The following is a 24,866-nucleotide window of genomic DNA, read 5'->3' as shown; positions in this document are numbered from 1 at the left end:
AATTATGTATTTGGAGCTCAAGTTTCTGCAGTCTGGCAGGGCAGCAGCTCTGCGCTGGGCTCATCCGCTCCCGCAAAGGCCAGCGCCTGCATGTGGAGGGCTTAAGGCAGCCCGCGCGGAGCTGGGGCTGCGGCCAGGGCCAAATCACGCTCCCCATCGCCGTCTCCAGGCCAGGGCCATTTAGACAAAGCCCCGGCCTCGAGCCAGCGCAGGAGCCCGGCCCTCTGTGAGCTGCCGGTGGGGAGCAGAGGGTGCTGCCACCCCTGGGTCCCTGCACCCTGACCAGGCAGCCAAGGCGCACCCCGGCAGCACCGAGCCACCTTCTGCATCGGATGTTGCTGCAGGAATAAAATGGGAGGCTGCTGGGTGCTAGAGAGAGACCTGCTTTCCACCCTGCTGCTATCTCCCACCCCAAGCAGGGCTTTCGGCCAGGCTCTCCTCCCTGGGAAGCACCAGCGATGCCTCCTGGAGCCCCGGCTCCGGTGGTGGCCGGGGACGACGCTCCACAGCCCGAGCCGCACCGGGAAATGCCTCCCGCTGCCTTCGGCATTTGGTAAAACGCTTACGAGCGGGGCCGCGTTTTCTTCATTTCCTGCCTGCTCCCGCTTCCAAGGAAACAAAATCCCCCAAGCCAGGGCTGAGGTTTCTCATTTAAATGTAACCCAGGCCAATAACCAGAGCTGCTCAGCCCTCCCTGCGGCCCGGTGTTCCCAGCACGGCCGCCCGCAGTGGTGCCGGGGGATGTCGGGGCTCGTGCTCCCCGACAGGACGCACCCCTCGCAGGCACCCCAGAACATCGCGGGGAGCAGAGACCTGTCCCTGGGATGCGGTGTGGGCGATGGGCAGCTCTCGGCGCCGCCCCAGGCAGGTCAGTTGGGGTTCAGAGTGCTGGCGAGAGGTTTTTGGGGTTGCATTGACCTCCCTCCATCCTCCAAGCTGGCAAAGCCCCTGTTTTCAGCGCCAGGGTTAGGGGAGGGAGGGCTGTCTCCTGGCAGGACCTGGCCCTGGCTTTGCCGTGGTTGCTGCCAGCGCTCTTGCCCGGTGTCCCTGCTCCCGGCAAGGTGGCAAAGGGCAGGCGCTGGAGCCGCAGCTGAGCCCCCTGCTGCCAACGGGGCAGGGACTGCCCACGGCAGAGAAGGGAGCAAAACCTGCCCTGAGCCCCATGGCCTTGCTGCGGCACAGGCCGGGTTTGGAGGCAAGAGGCTGCCCGTGGCTTACAGCATCTGCTGGGAGCCGTGGCGCGGGGCAGGGGGTGCCTGGGGAGCGCTGGGCCTGCCAGGTGTGCGTGCACAGCTGGGGCAAGGGCAGGCCCCCGCCTTTAACCTGGTTGCAGCCTCTCAGCTCATGTTTTAACCCCAAAGCTGGGCCACTGGTCCCCCCCGAGCCTCTCCTGCACATCACGGCGTGGGGGTGGCTGCTCGGCACTCGGGCGCCTTCTCGGATGGATTTGACTATTTTTTTTATACCTCTGCTTTCTGCATCTTCCTCCACTGAAAAAGGGAGCCGGCTGGGCCCTGCTGCAGGCTGTTTTTCTCCCCGCTCAGTGCCGCCTGCTCCATCCCCCAAAGGCCCGGAGCAGCTGGGAACATCTCCGGACTCGCTGGCTGGTGTGCCGGGAGACCAACCAGTACCGCGGCAGTGTCGGGGTCCCGGCTTCCTCCTGCCCCGCGTTCAGCCTCGGCTTTCCTCATCCATCTTAGCAGGAGGGAATCAGACACAGGTAGGAGCCGAAGGGTGCGTTTCCCAGCTGGGAAGCGGCGCCCAGAGCAGCCACGCACTGAGCAATGGTGCCACCGCGGTGTCTGGGGGCAGCAGGGGATGGAGCTGTGAGGGGCGATGTTCTCGGGGACCCATGGTGGTGGGTTTGAGGGCTCCTTAATTGCTGGCCGTGGGGGGAACCAGGCACAGGCGGCCCCTTGGCCTGATGTGGTGCGATGCGGCTGGGTCCTGGTGGCTTTTGATCCTGGGCTGTTGCTGCGGGCTCACCCCAGCTCCTGTGAATCCCCTCCAGATGAATCTGGGAAGCCCATCGGCTCCAGCACAGCCCTGCCAGGAGCTGGGGGCTGGAGCCCTGTGCCCCCCTGCACCGCCAGCCATGGTGGGGGGCTCCCAACAGACCTGCGTGGTGCTGCCTTCATGCCACGTGCTTGCACACCCTGCAGCAAAGCCTGGCATCTCACCCCAGGAGAGGTGACAGGGACCCCTGGGAGCAGGAGGGACCTGCCGGGCACGCCACCGTGGAGAAGCAAAGGAGCTCTGGCTGCTCCCTCAAAGACCTCAGCAGAGGAAGCACAAGGGAGAAAAAAGCTATTTAAGCTGTTGTATGATGTTGATATTAGAACAACCAGGTATAAACTGCCCATGAATAAAGCAGGGCTGGGAAGTGCAGGATTTTTCACTGCCGGGGGAGGTGGCCTCAGGAATTATCCCCTGGCTGAGGGACGGAGTGTCCTCAGCTCAGCCCCGGGGCACTGCCAGTGTCTCCAACCCTGAGCTTTGCTCCTTTTCCCCCTGGCTTAACTTCGGTGGGGACAAGGGGAGCCCCAAATTCCCCAACCCCATCCCCAGCGCTGAACCCAGCCCCTGGAGAGCAGGAGACGTTGGGCTGTGGGTCCTTCAGCCTCTCCCCAGTCCCATCTCCCCTCGGTGCTTGCTGCCGTAACCCCTCTCCCACGCTCAGAGAAGGGGAAGGAAATCTTTTTTTCCGGGCCCCCACCAGGTCCCGGAGCCCAAGGTGAAGTGAAGCCTCGGGGGCCGGCACGCATCCTGCACCGCCCGCGCCGCAGCACCCAGCCGGGCTCCGGCTGCTCTTCAGCCCTGGGCTCTGCCACATCCTGGCGCGTCTGCGGATGCACAAATGCCTGTAAGAAACCTGCTGCTGCTCCCTAACTGGGGTGCGCAGGGGCACAGGGGGCTCTCAGGGCACAGAGCCTTGCTACCGGAGGGGACGAGCTGCCCTAATTAGCTTTGCCATCGTTAACCCTGCCTTCCCTGTGACAAGCACCCGTGGGCAGCGATGATGGGCACCCCAGACCCTGTTTGAGGCGCACGGGCACCTCGGTGCAGGCTCCTGGGCAGAGCCCCGAGCCCCCCTGTGCCACCCTCGCCAGGCGAGGGGCCGGGGTGCAGGCAGCTGCCCGTGATCTCGCTCTGATCGGGGTGGCAATAACAGCACGAGGCTGGATGAAGCCCCTCTGCCTGCTGGGCGCTGGACTGCTGTGAGGATGAGGATGGCCAGGGCCCTCGGTGCTGCTCCCCCCCGGGGCACACTCCTGCTAACTGGATGTGATGGGTGGGGGAAGTGCTGTCGCTTGGGATTTTTTAACTGGGCACGGGGAAAGGGAGCGGGGAGGAGGCCCTGCCTCGACTCGGGGTGATGGCGCGGGGACCTCACTGTGCCTTCCCTCCCCCTGCCGCGGGAGCCAGCAGCCCACCCCCTCCCCAGCACCAAACAGCTGCACCTCGTATCACAAATTACTTTTATTTCCCCCCCCTGCCCATGATTGTAAACAAGAAGCAGCCCCCCCAACCCCTGAACGACCCCACCGAGGGGTCCCCGGCCCAAGGGGCCTCTTCACAGCCGTATCTCCCCCCCCACGCCCAAAATGTGCAAATCTAGTCCCAGTGCAAAGAAAGGCTTTGGCGCGGGGGGGGCAGCCCTGGGTGCCATAAAGGGCAGGGAGCACCCAGGGGAACCCAAAGCTGCTGGGTTTGGGGGTGTGGAGCCTCCAGCAGCACCCTCTGCCCAAAGGCAGCGAGCGCTAGAGGGCAGCAAGCCCCAGCGCTGGGAGGGCGGCGTTAAAATCATATTAAATAATAATTTAAAAATAAATAAATGGATGGACAGCTGGGAGAAAGGGGTGGGTCTGAGTCCCTCCTCCTCCAGCAAGTGAGTCCCCCCCTTCCCCAAACGTACAAAATATATTTTAACACTCTGAGGTAAATAACGAGGCTGTAAAAAAGGCGTAGAGGGGAGCGACCATACCCAGTATCGCTCCCCCTTTAAAAAAATAAAGCATCATAAATAGTTTTAAAGAAAATATGAGGATTTCCCTCCTCTCTCTCATGTGTGCACGCATAAATATAGATTATATTATGGGTAAAAAATATGTTTTTCTCTCTTGTAAATTCAAAAAGTGGAAAAATAGAGCAAGAGAATGGGCTGTGCCCGAAAGGACGGGGCTGGGGAAAGCTGCTTGGTACCGAGAGCTCCTGCGATGTGTCTCTGGGAACGAAAAAGGGAGAAAAAGAAAAACCCCCGACTGCAATCGGTAAGTGAAAGGTGCAGAGAGGCCGGGGGGGGACGGGGACGGGACATCAGACGTCACTGGGGGAGCGGGACCGGAAAGGCATGGTGGAGGAGAAGCACCCACAGCAGACGGTCCACAGCACCTTCTGGATCTCCTGGTTCCTGAAGGCGTAAATGACGGGGTTGATCATGGAGTTGTAGGTGGCGGGGAGGAGGGTGGCGTAGGTGTAGAGGGCTGGGTAGCTGTAATCCCCCAGGAGACAGTAAACGGCGAAGGGCAGCCAGCAGGACGCGAAGGTACCCAGGATGACGGCCAAGGTGGCGATGCCTTTTCGGGTGGTGACGTAGTGGGAACTGGCCAGGAAATGTCTCTGGACGGCGATCTGGTGGGCGTGCCGGCAGACGATCTTACAGATCTGCACGTAGAGCTGGAGCATCACTGCAAAGACCATGAAGAAGGAGATGGAGAGGATGATGAGGTGGTTCTTTGTCAGGGGCTTGACGATGCTGCAGGCTGAGGGGTCCTTCAGGCAGTTCCAGCCCATGATGGGCAGGAGCCCGTAGCAGATGGAGGCTCCCCAGGTGAGGATCAACATGATGTAAGTCCTGGTGACCGTCTTCTCTGAGTAGTAGGTCAGGGCGTTGTAGAGGGACAGGTAGCGGTCGATGGTGATGGTCAGCAGGCTGCTGACGCTGGCTGTGAAGGAGGTGACCAGGAGCCCCACCGTGAGCAGGCTGACCGCCTCCGACGGGACGAAGTAGACAAAGGCAAAATGCAGGATCAACCCCAAACCAGCCAGGAGGTCGGCTGTGGCCAAACTGCCGATGAGGAGGAACATAGGAGCCCGGAAAGTCGGGGTGTAGAAGATGACCACCACCACAATGGCATTTTCACAGGAGATAATGGTCCCGGAGATGCAGAGGATGACATCCCATGGGTTCAAGACAAGGGGTTGCACCACAGACTCCAGGTCCAAGGAGCTGCTGCTGCTGTTCCTGGCCGCAAACCAGCCTTGCTGGCCTTCGCTGGAGTTGGGGGGCCCTTCCTCCATCATGCTGACGGAAGCCGACCTGCTGCAGCCGAAAGTGAGACAGCAGCACCCTCAGCACCCGCTGCCCACAGCAGGGACCCACCCAAGCTGTCCCTGAGGCACCCGGCCACGGACAGTCCTGCCTCACCCCAGAAGTTGTCTTGGGGAGGGGGGAAGAGCGTTGAGGGGGTGCTCACTGTTTGCTCCGAGGGGATTTTTCTGGACAAGGTGGTTTGGTTTTGATTCTTTCGCAAGCAAAGAAAAATATGTGAATAAAGGTGGGGGTGGGGCTTGCTCAGCACCTCCTGCCTGCATTAGCTGCTGGGGTCGTGGGGGTGTTGTGCACCAGATGATTTTGATGGATAAATACAGGGGAGCAGGACCGGCCCCCGCTCACCGCCTCAGAGCTTCAGGGCAACAATGTGGGGATCCCAAGCAGCAGGTGAAGGGGGTGACCCAGCTTCTTACCTGGGAATAAGGTGGGGGGAAAGACACAGGAGCCCTCCCGGCCCTGCAACACACCCCCCAACCGAGAGGATCCCCCCCCTTACCTTGGGGGTCCGGCCCTCCCAGGGTACCTGGGGGAGGAGCACATCCCCGGAGGTGGGGGAGGTGGGTGGGGCACAGGTGCCCCTTGACCTCCTTCCCATAGCTCTGCGCTTTGCCCAAGCGGGCTCGCAGCCCCTCCGGGTGCCCCCCACCACGTCCGGGTACCCCCCGCCCCCCACCTCCATGCGCCCCCCCAGGGCTCCGTGCCCCCTTTTCATGTCCATGCCCCCCCCAGGTGTCGATGCCCGCCCCCAGGTGGCCATGCTCCCCCCCCCCAGGTGGCCGTGCCCCCTCCCCAGGTCCGTGCCCCCCCCCCCCCGTGCCAGGCACCCACCTGCCGGGCTGCTCGGCCGGGCTGCGCTGCGCTCCCGGCTGGGGGCCGCTGCCATGGGCGCCGCCGAGTTATAGTGACCGAGCCCCGCCAGGGGGGGTGTGGGGGGTGGGGGGGGTGTGTGGGGGGGTGACTCACCACCGCCCCCCCCCAGCCCCGATCGCCCCGCTGTGACGTCAATAGCGCGCCGGAGCCAATCAGCACCCCGCCAGGCAGCGCGGGCGCGCGCGCGCCGCATAGTAATCGCGCCGGGGATGGAGCAACCCATTCATAAATACAGCGCACCCCCGACCCACCCCCGCCGCCCCCGGGACACCCCCCCCCCCGGCCGGGTGCCCCCGCCACGGCCTTGCAAAGCCCCTGCAGGGAGGGGGGCGCCGGGTCGTGTGTCCCCCCCCACATTGCAGAGATTTGGGGGCTCCGCTTTGCACCCTGGGCGTGGGGTGTGGAGGGGGCGGCCCGGAGGGGGAAGGGGGGGGTAATGCTGGGTCCTCCCCGCCCCCGCGGAGCCGGGGGTGCTCAGCCCCCCTCCGGCCTCCCAGCGGGTCCCCGCGGCCCGGCTTTCCCACACGGGCCTGAATAATTCATCGCCGGGAGAACCGGGAAGGCCCGGCCCGACCGGGGTAGCTGCGGGAAGGGCGGCTGGCGGGGAGCCTTCCTCCCCGGGGGAGGAGGAGGAGAAGGAGGAAGGCGTGTGCACCCCCGGGACCCTGCCGGGACTCTCCCCGGTGCCCGTTCCTCGAAGCCCGGTGCGTTTCAGGCCTTCCCCGGCAGCCTGTCCCCTCCGGAGCCCCAAAGTGTGGCGGGTCCCGGGGTGACCGGGCCGGGGCCCCGCGGGGTCGGGACCCCGCCCCCGGTGCTCCTGGGCACGGCTGCAGCCGCCCCTCGGAGCGCGGCCAGGGGCCAGGGAGGACTCGGCTCGGCCCGGCTCAGCTCGGCCCGGCTCAGCTGGGCCCGGCCCGGCCCGGCCCGGTGGAGCTGTCCGCGGTGCTGAACGCCGCCGGCCCCGGTCCCGGCGGGGCCCCCCCGCCCCCTCGATCCGGGGGTGGGGGTGGGGGTGGCGGGGCGGGACCGGCGGAGAGACCCGGGAGGGGTTCGGGGTGCCCCTGGCACGGGGGTGGGGGAGGGGGTCGGTGTGCGGGGGGCTGGGGACGGAGGGTCTGTGCGGGGCGTGGGCGGGGCGCGGGGTGTGCAGCGCGCTGTGTGCGTGCCCTGTGCGGGGTGTGCAGCGTGTGCAGTGCACAGGGTGTGCAAGGTGTGCAGCGGCCTGTGTGCATGCCCTGTGCGGGGTGTGCAGGGCGCAGGGTGTGCAAGGTGTGCAGCGCGCTGTGGGCATGCACTGTGCAGGGCGTACAAGGTGTGCAGTGCACAGGCAGCGTGCAGTCGAGTGCAGGGTGTGCAGGCAGCGGGCTATGCATGCACTGTGCAGTGTGTGCAAGGTGTGCAGCGCACAGGCAGCGTGCAGTGAGCGCAGCCGGTGCAGCGTGCGCAGTGGCTGCAGTGAATGCAGCCAGTGCAGTGTGTCCCGGGGGTGCAGCGCCCGGCGCCCCGGAACCCCCCAAAACCGGGACATCCCCGCCTTTCCCACGGGCACGGCAGCCCAGAGGCGGGGTGGGGAAGGAAGGGATGCACCTCCGGAGCGGGCCCCCCCCTCGGGCCGGCCCCCCCCGGGGCGGGACGAGGCGGGGCCGCCCCTGCCCGCCCCCCCCCGCCCGCCTCCCGCGGGCGCGCATGTGCCCGCAGCTCCGCTCCGTTCTCCCGGGAGCTCCGCGGTACCGCAGCCGAGACCTCCCCCTGGGACCGGGCTGAGCCGAGCCTGGCTAAGCCGAGCATAACCGGGCCGGGCCATGGCCCCGCCGTGCGCCGGGGCGCTGCGCTGCGCGCTGCTCTGCGCGCTACTGTGCGCGCAGGGACCCGCTCCCACCCGCGCAGGTACGGCCGGGGGCGGGGGGGGGGGGGGGGGGAGCGAGGGGAGTTTGCAGTTTCGGGCCAGCTGAACTTTTGGGGGGGTCTTTTTTTTTTTTCAGGGGTTCCCCTCGCCCCCGGCCCCCACGGGCCCCCCTCGCCTGTGATGGGACCGGGAGTGCCCCGTTCCCTCGGCTGGCCCCGGTTTGGGGGTAGAGGGGACCCCTGCTCCTGCTCCCACCCGTGGGGCTGGGACCCCCAGGGCCAGGAGGAGTGCCCTGGACAGCTGTGGGAAAGCAGGGTGCAGGGTCCGGCTTCCTCTCTGAAGGACGGGGGGGATCTCGGGGTTCGTGGCGGTTTCCATGGGGGAGCAGAGCCGTCATCCTCCTGCCCAGGGCGTCTGCAACTTTGGGCATTAATTATGCAAACCCCAGGCTTGCTTCTGCTCCCCTCCTCCCATCCCCCTGCTGCTCACAGGAGACGTTTCCATCCTGACGTGTCCCACGGGGTCCCACGCGTATTCCCAGAGCACCCATCGGGGTGGGGCTGCCCTCAGCCGACCCCGCTGCCCCCCTTATTTCCCTCTCCCTCCCCACACCTGACGGCAGGAGCGGGAGTTGACAATGTTGGGCTCAAACGTCTGTTCCTGTGCCTGCCACGATAAAAATAACTTAAATTACAAACCTGCCTGAAACCCTTGTGAACAAAGTCCTACTTTCCCATTGGTTCCCGGCAGGTCTCTAAATGCTGGAGGGGGGGCCCCGGCGGCATGCCCACCACGCCGTAGCTATGGCAATGGGTCTGCAGCATCCCACTTCGTGTGTTATGTCTCAAGAAAGAGCCTTTTCTGACAGCCAAGCATGACCCGGGTGGCCAGGAGGACCCTAAAATCCATGGGGGACTGGAGTTGCCCACCCCAAAGGGGGGAGGTGGGGTGGGAAACCCTCTGCAAAGCACTGCCAGTGGGGATGGGGTGCAGCCGGTGTGGGAAAGCTAAGCACGAGGTTGGATCGGGCCCTATGTGGCAGAGACCCCAGCCCAAGGGGGTGCCAGCCCCAGCCCCCAGCCCCCTCCTGCGAGCTCTGGCAGGGGGTTGTTGTTTGTCCCATGAAAGCCTGGATGCATGTCCAGGGTGAGGAATGGCTCCCAGCCCCTTCCTGGGATGGTGCAAATGCGGGCGCGGGCGTGGGATGCAGGGAGGTGCAGGTAGGGCCCGGCAGCGGCTCCCCGTTGCAGCCTCCCTCGCTGACAGTCATCGCTGTAAATTAATGATGAGTGTGTGTGTGTGTGGGGAGCGCTTGTGGCAGAGCAGCGCCGCAAACACCCTAGTGACTCACTGCCATCGCTGGGGCGATGGGGAGCTGGGGGTCCTGCAGGACGGCCTTGGAGGGGGGGTGGGGGCAGAGGGGTGCTGCTGCTTAAATAACCCCACGCGGGGTGCTGGGAGCAGCCAGGCTGGTGCTGCTGCCTCGTCTCTTTTAAACCTCCACCGAAAGATCCCAGGCTGGGGTGGGCTCGCCCTGTGCTGCAGCCTGCTGTGGCTGCAGGTGATGGGGTGAGCCCTGCGTGCCCCAGGTGGCCATGGGTGCTGGGAGCTGTTGGGTGCGGGATGTCCCCTCTCCGGAGAGCTGGTGATGCCACAAACACACCTGCAGCCAGCCAGGACGGGTCTGGTAGTGGGTTTGGTGCTGCGAGAGGTGCCTTCACCTCTCCTGCTGCATCATGAGGAATTCTCCTTGGTAAAGCAGAGGGTCTAGCCCTGACCCTGGCTGGTGAGGGGATGGATGCTGGCCCTGCCCTCACCTCTTTCCCCCAGCTTTGGCAGGAGAGTGCGGCGAGCTGAGGTCCTGCGAGGCATGCACGGCCGGCACTGCCCTACACAACACCACTGGCTGCGTCTGGGTGGGCTGCGGGACCCCCGAGGAGCCAGGTGAGGGGGCTCAGCCATGTGGGGGGACAGCAAGGGGCTCCCAGCCACCACCAGCCTTCCCCTGCTGCTGGGCTGGGATGGTGCTGGCAGCTCAGCACCCTTGCCAAGCTGCCAAGGTCCGACTCACCCAACCCATCCGGGGGGAGGCAGGGGATCCGTGCCAGCCCAGCGGGCAGGGATGAAGGATATCAGCGTGTGCTGCTCCCAGCTATGCAGGCCTTGGGGTAACTCTGGGAACCTTCCACCTCCCTCTCCATGGGGGTGTGGAGGGAGCAGCACCAAGTGATGGAGATGGGAGAGAGCAGGTGCTTTCTAAAGCCCTTCTTTGGGGCTCCTCCAGCTAGGGGTGCAGATGTGAGCCCCAGCCTGCAGCCCCTTGGATGGATGCCCACTCCTGGGAACGAGTCCTCACCATCCCGAACCCTTGGGTGCCCAGGGCAGCCCTGGGCCCAAACGCTGTGGGCTGCACTGGGTGCCCCCATGGGCTGGTTTGCTGGGGGGTCCCTTAGGAAAACCCTACTCCCTCTTCCTGCAGAGACAGGGACCTGTGTGCAGAAAGGGGCAGCAGCGCGGGAGACCTGTGCGCTCTACAACACCAGCACCCTGTGTCGAGGTAACCCCGCTCCCGCCGTGAGAGCGGGTGCCCCCAGACCCCAGCAGCCGTTGGGATGGAGGTGCTGCTGTAGGTGCTGGGGCCGTGGGGATGAAATCCCACCCCTGGGACAGGGACATGGGGGAGGGGGTGCACGGCGGTGTCTCTTGATGACCCTTTTTTCCTCCTTCCCTCTGGCAGTGCCTCTGGCAGCGCTGAAGTCCCCCACCGAAGAGCCGCCACAGTCCCATAGCAAGGAGCCGGCGACGCACTCCCCAAGTGAGTGGGGCGGGGGGGGTGGGAGGTGGTGGGATGGGGGGGGCTCCGGGTGCCCCAGGGGACAGTGGCCAGTGGAATGGGACAAGCCGCTTCCCTCCATGTTTTGCATCCCCTTGGGAGGGATGAGCAGAGCCTCCCCTGGGGTTGCATCCGTGGAGGTTCAACATTGGCTGTGCCCCAGGAGGTGCCGGTGCCAAGCCCGGGGTCACAGCTCGGTCCCTGTCCCCCCCCCCCCGCCCTAAGCAATGCTGCTGTGGGCTGCAGCGATGCCAGGATGGGGCGAGGGGGGGTCATAACACCCTGCAGCTCCCCCAGGGACCAGCCCTGCTGCCGTCCTTGCCGGGAAGTGCTGTCTCTGGCCGGGTTGGGGCAGGGGCTGGGAGCGGAGAAGGAGCCTCTTCCAGGAAGCGGGAACTGGAGAGCACTGGGCTAATTACAGTGGGTAACCGGAGCCTGGAGCCCTCTGAATTATTGATCCCACTGGGATCCTTTCACCGCTGGCTCCTCTCCCATGCGGTGCCGGCTGCTCTGGCATGCGAAGGGGCTGAGCCCATTGCTGCATCCGTGTGTGGATGGGGACATCCCAGCCCCATGCAGATGCTGGGGTCTGTGCGGACCCCAAACCCCTCTCCTTGGCAGAGGCATCCATACCCCAGGGATGCCAACAGCACCCATAACACCCACCACCCTGTTTCCCCCTGCCATTAGGGACCACCACCACCAGTGCCCCGTTGACAGGCAGCCCTGAGTTTCACCCGCCTGGCTTTGACACGGCCAGCTTCATCGGCGGCATCGTGCTGGTGCTGAGCATCCAAGCCGTGGTCTTCTTCATCATCAAGTTCATCAAGTCGAAGGACAGCACCTACCAAACGCTGTAAGGCTCCCGCGCCCCCAGCCGGGATGGAGGGGGGGAGCCCTGTGCTGGCTCGTGCCTGGGCCAAGCCCACCCTTGAAGCCAAAAACGGGGGTCAGCCCTGGTGCGTGGGGCTCTGTGGCCCGTCTGCCCGTGTCCTGTCTCGCAGCTGAGTGTTGTCTCCCGTGGCTGTTTGTGCCGGTCGGTCCTTGCCCAGTGGGGGGGGCGCAGATTTGGGAGATGGAGGGGCTCATCCTCCCCTGCTACCCCCTCACTGGTGTCCGGCTGTCCTGCCGCCTCCTCTGTCTGTTGCTGCCTGGCCAGATCCTGGCACTGAGCCCCATGGGAAGTGCAGAGCCCCCAGATCCATCCCCCTGAGCTGAGCCAAGTGGGGGCCTGTTGCTCTTCTCCCCCCTTGCCTGGTGCCATGGGGCTTGCCATGTCTAACACGTGGGGCCGTGCCCCATCTCTCTTTCCTTCCACGCTGCCAGAGAGGACAACCAGTAGGTGCTGGGTGCCAGCGGTGATGGGGAGGGGGCTTCCCCTCTGCACCCCGAGAGCTTGACCCTTCCCTCACCCCTCCCGGGGTGGGGATGGCGTGGACCCTCTCTCCTGGTTTGCATGAAGGGGGTTTCCTGGCTGGTTTGCTGTTTTCCTGGGAGTCATTAGTGGTAAAAGCGAAGGGGGTGTCCCCCCTCCACCCCCCTTTCATGCACAGAGCCCCTGGTGGGATGCAGCCAATGCAGGGCTGCTTGGAACATCTGTGATTCGAGGTGTCCCCAGCCCTGCAGCGATGGGGTGCAGCCCCCCCTGCCCCGAACACCCTCGGCAGGACAGGAGCTACAGGGCCCAGTTTGGCCCCAGTTAGAGAGCACCCAGCAGCCCCCCTCCCCACCCTGGGCACCCCGTGATCTCCCTGCTGCACTCCCTGCCCCATTGCTTCCCCACAGCCTTGGGGCTTGCGGGGGGGGGGGGCTTGGGGTCCCCTATTTCCCCAGTGGGCTCTCAGATGCTTTTCCCTTCAGCGTTTTGGCTGGAGCACCCAGCCCCCTGCTCCAACGCCCTGCCAGCTGCTGACCACCCCAGCCCCCCCCAGCCCCTCTGTGCCCACCGGAGGAGCGGAGCCTTGCTGTGTGCTTTTGCTGTGCCTCTGTGTTCCTGGGGGGGGGGGGGGGGGGGGAGTCCCCAACTCCCTCCCCAACTCCCTCCCCAACTCCCTCCCCTCCTTCTGTGTGTTGTTTTGGGGGGGGGGGGTGCGTGCTGTGTGCCGTGGGGTGAGACTTGTAGCTCGGGCTGCCCCAATTAAACTGCGAGGTGGTGTCAGTCCTGTGTCCAGGGAGGGAGGAGGAGTTTGTGTAGCTGGAGTGGGGCTGAAGAAAGACTGTGCCCCACCATCCCTCCCCTGTGGCAGCTCCCATCCATGCACCCCTATTCCCAGGTGTGGGGCCAATCCTTCCCCTTGGCGTTGCCACCAGCATGGGTGCAGCGGGGTGGGTGCTGGGGCACCCCTCCCTGCACCCCACTCCCTGGGGGCTGTGGGGGGCTGAACCCTAACAGGGCAAAGCTGCCCGGGCCCTTTCTGCTACGCCTTTCTCTGTCCGCCGTACCAGGATCTGAGGCTGCTGCGTGCCCCGGGCTGGGGAGATGCTGCCCTCGTCCTCTTCAGGGCAGGTAGAGAAGAGGCCAGCGCTGCCGGCATCCCTGCCCGCTGCCGGTGTCCCTGCCTGGTGACAGCGTCCCTCCCCGCTGCCGGACCCTCCGTGTGCTCCCCAGCCGCAGGGCCCCTGCCCACACCACAACTATGCAAAGCTGGCTCTGCCCCAGGCTGCCCTCTCTGCCCCGTGGGGGGGACACCAGGGTAGGACACGTCACCCAGGCCTGACCCCTCTCCCCAGCACGGCTGGGGTGCTCTGAGGGGTTTGCACCCAGTGTGGCCACTGTCACACCTTCTGGCCGCTCCTCGGAGGGGTGCAGCTGGGCGTGGGGGTACCATCCAGCCCTGAACCCCAGCCTTGGGGTGCCCCACACACACCCTCTGTGCTTGCCAGGATCCCGGAGGACCCAGGGCACCCCAGGGGTCAGAGGACACATGGCCACAGCTGGCAGCAGTATGGCCCTATGCCAGCCAAGCCCCCAGCCCCATGGTGGGCAGAGCCCGAGCTGGCACCGGGTGGGGATGGAGAGGGACAGAGACTCAATAAAGGATTTTCCTCCTATTTCTGGTGTCGGTGTCATGGTCACCTGTCACCCCCAGAGCCTGAGCAGTAGGTGCTGCCCTGGGAGACTTTGGTTGCAAACCCCATACCCACAGCTGGGGATGTGAGTGTGTCCTGCTGACAGGTTGGTGTTGGCAGGTGGTCCCAAGTGACTCCAGTCCTCCCAGTGACCAGGGGAGGGAAACCAGTATGGGGAGGGGTGATGCCATGCTGGAGGATGGAGGAACAGGATGTCGTCCCCTCCTGTCCCAGGGATGTCACCCTGTGGTGTCCTCCTCCATGTGGCACACCCCCTTGCCTGGCCCCGGGGTCTGCAGCAGGCAGGGGCTGCCGTGGGCCGAGCCCGGAGGAACTGGGGGAATTGCTGGGCTGGGCTCCCCAGCTCCAGATGAGCGTGGGCTGGGGCTGAAGGAGGGGTACACACCTCTGTGGCCGCATCCAGTCCCACTAGCACTGGCACCCCAGGGATGGCGATGGGGAGGAGGGACACATTCCTTCCCGTGGCGGCAGGGGAGGATGCTGGGCACGGTGTGTGCCGCAGCCACGGCTCTGCCTTTCCCGCAACAGCGGTGGGGCTGAGCAGCAGGCCTGGGCGGGCAGGGCTCCGTGCCCCACTGGCCCCAGGCACCCACATCCCTGCTCAGCCTTCCTGCCCCACGCTGGCCCAGCCCTGCAGGGGAAACAAAGCGGGGGTGGCTTGTCTGCCTGTGCAGTGGCTTGTCTGCCTGTGCGGCGACTTTGCCTCTGCTGTGACTTGCCTGCCTGCACCGTGGTTTGTCTGCCTGCACGGCAGCTCAGGCCAGGGGGCAGTGCCAGCCTGTCCCCGCCTACCCGCAGCTCTCCCGCACGCCTCCCGCCGCCCCAGCCAGGCCCACCAGCCGTTTGCATCCCCGTCTCCATCCCGCGGGGACCTTCCCGGGCCCCTCGCCCCGGCCAAGGGGATACGATGGGGGATATGGGGAGAGGGGGGCTACCCGACCCTTCGCCCCTCAGCGACCCCCGCCTTCGCTTCGCCACCGCTCCGGCCACCCGGCGGGACTTCGGGGCCGTTATTTCGGCTGCGACCCGTGCAGGGAGGGGGAACCGGCCCCGGACAGCCCCCCACCCACCCCGGGGGCCCCCTGCCGCTTCCCCTTCCCCTTCCCCTCGCTCCCGTTTCGCAACCGGCCCTTTGCAACCGGTGCCCGTCGGGGGGCAGGATCCGGCCGGGGGGGTCCCTCCCGGCCCGTCCCGGGCGGGGCGGCCGGTGACTCACGGCCGGGACAGGCGGAAGCAGCGCCCGGTGCCCGGGGCGGAGCGGGGCGGAGCGCAGCCCGGTGCGGGGTAGCCCCGGTGCGGAGCCGCCCGGGAAGGAGCCCGGGGAGCGGGACGGACCCTCCCGGTGCGAGCCGGCCCGGTAGGGAGCTCTCCCGGTGGGGAACGGGGCGGCTCGGTGGAGGACAGCCCGGTGCAGAGTACAGGCTCTCCCGGGGCGGGGGGAATTAGGGCAGCCCGGTGGAGACTACGGGCTCTCCCCGGGGAGGGAATAGGGCACCGTGGCAGAGGGCAGCCCGGTGCAGAGTACAGGCTCTCCCGGTAAGGACCGCGGCAGCCCGGTGCAAGGTGAGGGCTCTCCCGGTAAGGACCGGGGCAGCCCGGTGCAAGGCGAGGGCTGTCCCGGTGCTCAGTGTAATCCCCCATAGCGGGTCTGGCCACCCCAGCCATGGAGGTGCCCGGACCCACCCTGGTCACCGGGAGCTGCTGGCAGGACCCGCTGGCAGTGGCGGGCACGACAGGCCGGCCGGTGTGCGGGACCCGGGGACGGGCGGGTGGGCGGCGGGTGTTGAGCATCGTCTGCGTGCTGGGCCGGGAGCCGGCCGCCTGCCCCACGCTGTGCAGCCTGCACGACGCCTGCCGTGACCTGCGGGCACGCCTGCACGCCCTGCCCTTTGGCACCCTGGCGCTGGGTGACACCGCCGCGCTCGACTGCTTCTACAACGCAGGTGAGGATGCAGCCTGCTCCGCCAGAAGCATCCGCGGTATGGGTTTCTATCGCCCTCATTTTCCTGCTGTTCTGCCTGGTTATCCCAGCTGCCCGGGAATATTTGGGCCACGACTTTCCCTAACCGCTGTGCAGCTCCCGGCGGAGCTCTGCCGGCTGTGTGCTCAAGTTGTTCACTGTTTGCTTTTCTGCTTTCCTCCTGTTTACTTTCCAAGGTGATTGGACGTTTGCTGGGACGTCTTCCTCCCTGGGGTTAAACACACGGGTGTGATTTGGAAAAGGGTGTTTTTTTGTCAAGGGTTTGCTCAGGGTTCAACCCTGTGCCGGGGGGAAGCAGATGCTCCTCACTGTGGCCTCAGGTGCTGTGATGGCAGGGGCCATTCCCTCTCGTAGGGGATGCAGACCTCCTCCAAACCAGGGGGTGGCTGGTTCTCCTGCCCCATGAATTCGGGGTCTGGTGTCGGTCCCTTGAGCATCCCTGCCATCCTGCCCACAGACGTGGCTGTGGTGGAGCTGAGCGACTCCGTCTGCCAGCCCTCCCTTTTCTACCACCTGGGCATCCGCGAAAGCTTCAACATGTCCCACAACATCCTGCTGTGTGGCCAGGCCGACCTGCCCCACCTCCAGGCCCTGCAGGTTAGTGGGGACGGGGACACCCTGCACCCCCTGGGTGCTGCTTCTCCAGGGTGGGAATAGCCCTAAACCTCTGGAGCATCCATCCCAGCAGGAGGGGGACCTCCATCCCTCCCCTGAGCCCGGCTGAGTTCCCACGCTTGCGTCCTGCTCTGGCAGAGCTTTCCCTGCAGCTGATGGGATGAGGGGGGGCAGGCTGGGGACCCCAGTGAGCCCCAGAGCCGGGTGGGGGATGCTGGGTGCTCCCCTGGCCCCAGCAGGCCAGGAATTTGGGAACAGGCGCTTTTCCCTGGGAAAAGCCGATTCCTTGGAAGCAGAACCCTCTGCACGGAAGGGGCCAGCGGAAGGGATTCTCGCCTCTCGGGGGGGTGGAAAAATGTGGATGGGAGCATGTCCAAATCGTCCCCAGATGTCACCCTGACTTGGGGGAGCACCTGTTTGGAGACCCCTTCCCTGTGCTGGGTTTGGATGAGGAGCCGGCTGCGTTTGCAGCCCTGCCCGGGGTCGGGGGGGGTGTCCACACGCAACTCTCACAGTGTGGGGGCGCCCAGCCACCCTTGTGGCTCGGCCCCGGTGCCCCTCGCTGTCCCTGGCTGTTTTCCAGGTAATTCCGATCTCTGAGCCTGAAATCAGCTGATTTCTTTTGTCGGGGATGCTCATTAAATCCCTCCTCCTTCCCTCTCTCCCCAGGAGGACATTTGCCAGAAGAACTCGGTGTGTCCCTTGTCCCCCTGCTCGCTGCTGTGGTGCCGGGGGGTCTGAGCCCTTCTCTCCCCCTGAGCTGCCGCTCTCCAGCCTCAGAGGGTGGACATTGCAGATGGGGAGCGAGACCCCTCCACACATCTGAGCTGGGGGGGGGGTGGTGTCACTCATGCAGAGCAAGCACCAGGAACAGCAGCATGGAGAGGGGTACCTGGTTTTGAAAAGAACCAGGAGTGTTCACTCTGGAGCGTAATGATGGCAGTCAAAGATAAAGCTGGTTTGCCTTTCCCTGCTAATGACTTACGGATGGTGGTTGTGTTAGCATGGCCTGTATGGTCTGGGCAGTGTGGGGAGGCCTGGGGAGAGGGGACTGGTCCATGACATAAGTAGAGGGGTTCTCAGCTCGGCTGGCAGAGACACTCACCCCTTCTGCCCTCCCTCAGGACCTCTGCAGCAGCTACACCTTCATCCCCTATGTGGTGACCCCCCAGAACAAGGTCGTCTGCTGCAATGCCGGGCCTATGAAGTGCCTGACAGAGCTTTTCCAGCCCAGCTTCGAGACCGAGAACTTCACCCCGCTGGCAGCCCGGCTCGTCCAACTGCTGGAGGGGATCCCCACCAACTCCTGGTACTGCCGCTCACCCCCCAGCAGCGGGCAAACCCCCGCACCCCCGTGGGCTGGCAGGGCTCGGTGGAGAATTGCCACCACCCCAAAAGCCCCACGTCTCTGCTCCCACCATCCCCAGCGGGTATTTTCGGGAGACGATCCGGCGGGATATCCGGAGGGCGCGGGAGATGTACCGAGGGGAGCAGCTGAGCCGGGAGCTGGCCCGCATCCAGCGGCGCCTGGACAGCGTGGAGCTGCTCAGCCTGGACATCGTGGTGAACCTCCTCCTCTCCTACCGTGACGTGCAGGTGAGGGCTGGGGGTGGCTCATATCAGCATCCTGGGGAGGGGCTCCGCAGCCTGCCCTTGCTTGCAGGAGCTTGCAACCCTCAGGGCTTGGCTGGCCCGGGGAGAGCATTGCCCCGCGGAGCTGGGGACGGGCAGCGTGGGGGCCACGGGCTCAGCCCTGCCGCCGCCCCTGCAGGACTACGATGCCATCATCTCGCTGGTGGAGACCCTCCAGGCGCTGCCGACCTGCACCGTGGCTGAGCAGCACAACGTCCGCTTCCACTACGCTTTTGCCCTCAGCCGGTGAGCGGTGGGGGACGGCGACGACAGACACCCCCTGGGCATCCCGATGGCACGGAGCCAGGGGGCCGGGGGTAAATGGTGGTGCCGTTTACCGAGCGTCGGCCGCGTGTGCACAGGCGTAACCGTGCCGGGGACCGGGAGAAGGCCCTGTCGGTGCTGCTGCCCGTGGTGGAGCGCGGAGAGGGGGCTGCGCCTGACCTCCTCTGCTTGTGCGGCCGCATCTACAAGGACGTGTTCATCGACTCCGGCCTCGCCGACACCGAGATGAGGGACCGGGCTCTCTACTGGTGAGACTGGGACAGGGCTGGGAGCTGTCTGGGGGGTTTGCAGGAGCTCTGGGGGCTTTCGGGGCAGTGCAGCCCCACGTTCAACCCCCCTCCAGCAGCAACGCAGAGGCAGGTGATGGTAATTCCTGCTGGGCTTTTGGTTTTTTTACTTCTTTTTTGGGGTTTTCTGGTTTGGGAGTGCTCCCCCATCATACGGGACAGCTCCGGGACCCCAAGGCAGCCACGTTTTGGCTGGCAGGGTGGGTGGCAGCAGCCGTGCCCTCCACGCAGCATCTCTGCCCAGGTACAGCAAAGCCTTCGAGGTAGAGCCGAGCCTCCCTGCAGGCATCAATGCTGCTGTCCTCCTCATGGCCGCTGGGCACCAGTTCGAAACCTCCGTGCAGCTGCAGCAAATCGGTGGGTGCCCACCTGCAGGTTGGAGCCAAGGACCCACCAGGGATGGGGACCAAGTGCGGGGGTCCGTTGGCACCAGGGCACCCCCCCAAGTGGCCGTGCCCAGGTGTGGGGTGGCTGGCGGAGGGGTGATGGGCTCTGGCTCCCACATCCAGGGGTGAAGCTGAGCTGCCTGCAGGGTCGCAAGGGCAGCCTGGAGGAGCTGCGCTACTACTGGGATGTGGGATTTTGCCTCGGAACTGGCATCTTGGCCAACGACCTCAGCAAAGTCATCCAAGCCTCTGAGAAGCTCTACAAGCTCAATGCGCCGGGCTGGTATGGCACGGCACAGCATGTCCCCACCTGCGTGAGACTGGGGCTCCAGTCCCCAGTGGTTGTGCCCCAGAAGGGGGTTTAGGGGGTGCTGGGGACATCTCTTTCTTCTCTTGCTCCCCACGTCCCTGCAGGTACCTGGTCTCGGTCATGGAGACCTTCCTGCTCTACAAACACTTCCACAGGAGCCCGCAGGTCCCCTCCACCCGGCAGGAGCTAGCTGATTTTTGGCTGGGCTTCCTCCTCGATGCGTGCCAGCCCTTCGTTGCCGCACCACGCTGCCCGGTGAGGGGCCCCACAGAGCCTGGGGTGGGTTGTCCGTGGGGATCACCCAGTGGTCCAAGCTCACCTGGGATTTGGGGAGGCACTGAGCAGCCCACCAGTGGCAACCCTGTGGGAGGAGGAGGGTGCAGGGATGCGGGCTGGGGACCCAGCGGGTGGGGGGCTCACCCCACAGCTCCCTGCTGCCACAGGTCCTGGTCCTGGAGCTCAACAAAGTCCTGCGGCCGGCCCGGCTGGCACTGCACAGTGGCACAGAGGAGCCCGCCCTGACACTTGCTCTCGTCTGCCCCACAGAGGAGGTAGGGATGGGGCTGGGGGAGGCTTGGGGGGGTCCCCACCGACCCCCTCCTCACCTGCCCCTTCTGCAGAAAGCAGTATCGAGCTGGACCTTTGCAGCCACGGCCATCCGGGGCGTCAGGTGAGTGTGTCCCTAGTCCCCTTGCTGGCAGGACTGAGGATGCCCCCCATGTGCCCACAGCCCCTCTGCCCACCCCATGGGCAGGATCAGCCCCACTGCTGACGGGGTGGGGGGGGGTCCTCTCCCTCCAGCATCTGCAAGTGTGACGAACGGGGCTGCTTCCTCTATGTGATGCACACGGAGGAGGATTTCCAGCTTTACTTCCCCTCTCAGCAGCACTGCCGGTGGTGAGCAGAGGGTTGGGGGGCACAGGGACCCCCATATCACTGGTGGGGGCCATGGGGAACCCCCAATCACAGCTCTGGTGAACAGAGAGGGATGGGAGCATGCTATTTCTTCCCTACCTTAATTTTAGGGGAAAGGGGTGTCCTAGGGACCAAACCCCTGCAGGTGGGTCCCAGAAAGCAGGGTGGCACAGACCCCCCTGTGCCACTAGTGGGGGACAGACTGGGACGGGGAGCAGGAGCCCCTCTGTGCTGGGGGTCAGTGGCTGGGTCCCCAGCAACCTCACCAGGGCTCAGGACCTTCATCCTCCTGCCGGCAGGTTCTACGACTGGGTCCAGTCCCTCCTGGCCAAGCAGGGGGTGGGCGGCGAGGAGGTGCCCAGCCCCACGCAGCCCATCCTGGAGGTAAGATGGGGACATGGGGTGACAGAGGGTGACACAGGGTGCTGGGTGGTGCAGGCAGCCACCCTGCATCTCTACCCACAGTACAGCTACGAGTGCACGGAGACGGGCGAGCGGGTGGTCCTGGGCAGGGGGACATACGGGGTCGTCTATGCCGGGCGCTGCCTCAGCAACCAAGTGCGGATCGCTATCAAGGAGATCCCAGAGCGGGACAGCCGGTAGGTGCCATGCTGAGGGGTCCCTGGGGGACCCTGGGCAGCCCCTCACCCCAGTGTCTCACCACACAGGTACTCACAGTCCTTGCATGAGGAGATCGCCTTGCACAAGCACCTGCGGCACAGGAACATCGTGCAGTACCTGGGCTCCATCAGCCAGGATGGCTTCATCAAGATCTTCATGGAGGAGGTGCCGGGAGGTGGGCAGCATTGGGGATGGGATTTGGGGGTCAGTGGGGAACACGTGGCCATATGTGAGGACTAAACAGGTTTGCTGCCCCCCTCTGTGCCCCCTCTTCAGGCAGTCTCTCATCCCTGCTGCGCTCCAAGTGGGGACCCCTGAAGGACAACGAACCCACCATCGTCTTCTACACCCGCCAGATTCTCGACGGGCTCAGCTACCTCCACGATAACCACATTGTGCACCGTGACATCAAGGTGAGGGGGCGGGGGACGTCACCCATCTTGGGGGCATGAGCCCTGATCCCCTCATCTTGGGGGGCACCAGACACCCAGGAGCTGCCCCGCCATGCCCAGAGCCCCTGGGCTGATGCTCAATGTTCCTGCTCGAGCTCCAGGAGCTTTCTGTAGCTTGGTTTTATTTTGGGGTGCCCTTCTCACACTAGGGAGACAACATCCTCATCAACACATACAGTGGGGTGCTGAAGATCTCTGACTTCGGCACCTCGAAGCGGCTGGCGGGCATCAGCCCCAGCGCAGAGACCTTCACGGGTAAGGGCAGCCCGGGGCTGGGGGCGGTGGGATGCTGAGGGCCAGGCCGTGCTGGGGTCTGCATCCTTTGCACCTGGCATGGGGAGAGAAGGACCCACCCCAGGGTGGTGGATATGGGCTCCTCTCATGCCTCCTCATCCTCTCCCCAGGCACCCTGCAGTACATGGCCCCGGAAATCATTGACCAGGGGCCGTGGGGCTATGGGAAGCCAGCGGATATCTGGTCCTTGGGCTGCACCATCATCGAGATGGCCACAGGCAAGCCTCCCTTCTACGAGCTGGGCAGCCCCCAGGCTGCGATGTTCAAGGTACCCATGGGGTTGGACAGGGGATGGGGTGGTTCCGCAGCCCTGAAATTGCCCCCCTTTGGGGGGTGGCCGGTCCCTTTGCAGCCCCCACAATTGCCTCCCCTCCAGGTGGGCATGTTCAAGATGCACCCGGAGGTGCCCGAGTCCATGTCAGACAAAGCCAAGGCGTTCATCCTGCGCTGCTTCCAGGCCGATCCGGCTGAGCGGGCGACAGCCACCGCGCTGCTGCAGGACCCCTTCCTCACCAGTGCCAGGAGGGCCCGGAGCCGGCCCAACCCCCCGGCGGGGAGTGAGTTGGGGGGGTGGGATGGGGGGACCTGGCATGAGCTGCTAAATAACGATGTCCATCATCTCCCGGGCAGGTGATCCCCGCAACTTTGAGCAGCTGGATGGGGATGTGGAGGGCAGCGATGGGACCAGGAGATGTTCATCAGCCAGGCTGGACGTCCCAGTGAGGGGCACAGCGGGCAGCCCCCTGCTCCCGTGCCACCCTGGCGAGGCAGCCTCCAGCCACAGCTATTTGAGGTAGGGCATCCGGGACATAGGGGCGATGGAGGGACCCCAGCGTGGGAGGGGGTTGGCTTTCTGCCTCCCATGACATCCACTTTCCCTGCCGCGTCCCAGCACTGCATCCCTCAATGCTCCCTCGTTATGCCAGGGCAACACATCCCTCCCCCTTGCAGCTTGGGGGGCTTGCAGGAGGTCCCCCATGCCCTCTGCCAAGCCCAATGGCCATGCCCACGCTGGGGCCACGCTCCTAAATGCCTGAGGCTGGCAGGGGGGGACAGTGCCGACCCTCCCCACCTCCCACCAGCACTGCCCAGGACTCGGCTGGCTCCGACCACAGCCTCCGCTCATCCTCCCCCGAGGAGAGCGGGGACGGGTTCCTCCTGCGGAAGGACAGCAAGCGCCGAGCCACACTGCACGGCATCCTCGCCACCGAGGCGCCAGCCATCATCGCCGCCTTGGAGGAGAGCAAGGTGGGTGCTGGGTGCCCGGCGTGGGGGGGTCTGTACAGCAGCCGGGCAGAGCATGGCCATGGTGGCAGCCCCTGAGCATCTCCTTTGCCCACCCAGAGCATGGCGGATGCGAGGCTGGGCTCGGAGCATCTCGCCCAGCTGCTGAGCTGCCTGCGGAGCTACATCCAGTGCCCCAGGCAGCACCAACTGTGCCAGGACCTCCTGGCACTGAGCACCCAGCTACGGGCAGAAGGGCTGAGCCTCACCCACCTCCAGGCTCCCCTCTTGGGCTTCCAGGCAGCGGTGAGTGCCCGGGGTGGAGGGGTAGGGTGCTGAGTGGGTGATGCCCCGGCACGGTGATGCCCCGGCACAGCCACGCCCTGGTGCAGGTGATGCTCTTCCAGGTGAGGCAGGTGCTGCGCCGACATCACATCAAACCCCACTGGATGTTTGCGCTGGACGACGCCATGAGCCAGGCGGTGCAGGCGGCTTTCACTGTGCTGGCGGGAGGTGGGTGGCACTGGGGGATGGCCGGGATGCAGGTCCGGGTCCCACCACTATGGCTGGGTGGGTGGAGGAAGAGGGAGTCTGGCCTGGGGTGGGCTGAGGAACTTTGGGGTGCTGGGAAAGGGATATGAGGGGCAGCCTGAGCTGGGCCCAGCTCCCCTTTCATCCCCTGTGCTCTGGGGACTGAGGCCATCAGGCACCCCTCTGTGCCCACCACCGCCTCTGCCCCACAGACCTGGGACAGAAGACCAGCTGCCCTGGGGGGGACACCACTAAGGACACGAGCGACGAGGACGACCCCATGCTGCCGAGGCTGTCCATCCCCAGGAGCCAACCCCAGCAGGACAGCACCAATTCAGGACTCAGCACCGGCCCCAGCACCCAGACAGACCCCCTGCCCTCTCTGCAGGCACCCTCCGCGCTGCTGGCACAGCTCTGCCACCTCCGCACGGAGACAAGAAGGTAGGGCTTTGCTGGTCCTGTGCCCCCCGGGTGCCAGTCCTTGCTCCCCCAGGTGCCGTCCATGCCCTGCTCTCCCCCAGGCTGCTCCAGGAGCTGGCTGAGAAGGAGCAGGAGTGCCAGCGGCTGATGCAGCAGGTGCTTCGCTCTGGGGACGATGACAGCTCGGTCACCAGCCGGCCGCAGCACAGTGGGGAGCATGGGGAGGCCCCCCCGGGGTGCTTCACCCTGGGGCAGGGTCACTCGCCCCCAAGCCCCCAGCCCCGCCAGGAACAGGCTGACCCCCTCCTCCTCGAGTGGCTGCAGCAGCACGGCACAGACCCGGCCACCATGGCCACGGTGAGGCCTGTGGGCACATGGAGCAACGTGGGGGCTGGGGGTTGGGGCCCACTGGTGTGAGCAGTGCACCCACCCCTCCCCCCTGCCATTGCCCCCCAACACTCCTCGCCACCTCCCGCAGCTCCTCTCCCACGGCTTCACCCTGAGGGACCTGCTGGGCTGTGCCACCCGTGACGACCTCTTCTACGTGGGCATCAGGTACCCCCAGCCCGTGTTGACCCTTCTGGCCTGGCCAGGGCAGGGAGAGCAGGGGGGCGGTGCTGGGTGGGGGGACATGGTGTGGCCCCCTCCCTCCAACAGCCCCCCCGTGTCCCAGCAGGCGCGGGTCAGCTTACCGCCTCTGGGCAGCCATCCTGGAGCACCGCCGGACCCTTGCCCAGCGGGAAGGGGAGTGAGCCCTGGCCCCAGCACTGGGCCGTGTCCCCTGGGGACCCAGCCCCTGGAGCGCCGGGGCTGCCACCTCGGGAGCTGGCAGGATGGTGGCGGAGGGGACAGCCCCATGCCAGGAGCAGGTGACACAGTGGCTCTAGCCCCACGCTGGAGAGAGAAGGTGGGGTACGGTGCCCACAGCAATAAACAGCC

At 65.5% G+C, this 24,866-nt stretch overlaps 3 protein-coding genes across 8 annotated transcripts; 2 read left to right on the top strand and 1 right to left on the bottom strand.

Moving 5' to 3' along the window:
* Positions 1 to 3,681: 3,681 nt before the first annotated feature.
* GPR3 (G protein-coupled receptor 3) lies at positions 3,682 to 5,382 on the bottom strand. Its single transcript, XM_064471426.1, has one exon. It carries the CDS (start codon positions 5,302 to 5,304, stop codon positions 4,318 to 4,320), a length of 987 nt encoding a protein of 328 aa, XP_064327496.1. The 5' UTR covers positions 5,305 to 5,382; the 3' UTR covers positions 3,682 to 4,317.
* Positions 5,383 to 7,856: 2,474 nt separating this feature from the next.
* Positions 7,857 to 13,935, top strand: CD164L2 (CD164 molecule like 2). The gene is made up of 6 exons (XM_064471427.1): positions 7,857 to 8,092; positions 9,882 to 9,995; positions 10,531 to 10,608; positions 10,789 to 10,866; positions 11,575 to 11,740; positions 13,330 to 13,935. Exons 1-6 carry the CDS (start codon positions 8,008 to 8,010, stop codon positions 13,334 to 13,336), a joined length of 528 nt encoding a protein of 175 aa, XP_064327497.1. The 5' UTR covers positions 7,857 to 8,007; the 3' UTR covers positions 13,337 to 13,935.
* Positions 13,936 to 14,812: 877 nt separating this feature from the next.
* On the top strand, positions 14,813 to 24,866 carry MAP3K6 (mitogen-activated protein kinase kinase kinase 6). Of its 6 annotated transcripts, XM_064471223.1 has the most exons (29): positions 14,813 to 15,331; positions 15,618 to 15,917; positions 16,413 to 16,552; positions 17,240 to 17,263; positions 17,695 to 17,879; positions 17,998 to 18,166; positions 18,342 to 18,448; positions 18,565 to 18,735; positions 19,019 to 19,131; positions 19,284 to 19,443; positions 19,575 to 19,749; positions 19,914 to 20,021; positions 20,091 to 20,140; positions 20,272 to 20,367; positions 20,685 to 20,769; positions 20,851 to 20,984; positions 21,054 to 21,181; positions 21,283 to 21,419; positions 21,608 to 21,713; positions 21,863 to 22,020; positions 22,129 to 22,309; positions 22,383 to 22,545; positions 22,835 to 23,000; positions 23,097 to 23,282; positions 23,384 to 23,489; positions 23,720 to 23,948; positions 24,029 to 24,284; positions 24,406 to 24,482; positions 24,601 to 24,866. In XM_064471223.1, the coding sequence occupies exons 2-29, from the start codon at positions 15,638 to 15,640 to the stop codon at positions 24,677 to 24,679; spliced, it is 3,969 nt and encodes a 1,322-aa protein (XP_064327293.1). In that variant the 5' UTR covers positions 14,813 to 15,331; positions 15,618 to 15,637; the 3' UTR covers positions 24,680 to 24,866. The 6 variants fall into 6 exon arrangements, with proteins under 6 accessions (XP_064327293.1, XP_064327297.1, XP_064327292.1 ...); XM_064471227.1 differs by having other exon boundaries at positions 14,813 to 15,917; positions 19,626 to 19,749; XM_064471222.1 differs by having other exon boundaries at positions 14,813 to 15,917.

The sequence above is a fragment of the Phalacrocorax carbo genome, chromosome 22 (assembly GCF_963921805.1).
Source record: "Phalacrocorax carbo chromosome 22, bPhaCar2.1, whole genome shotgun sequence".
NCBI classification, from domain to species: Eukaryota; Metazoa; Chordata; class Aves; order Suliformes; family Phalacrocoracidae; genus Phalacrocorax; species Phalacrocorax carbo.
Note: the sequence above shows the minus strand (reverse complement) of the source record. Positions and strands in the feature narration are given on the sequence as shown.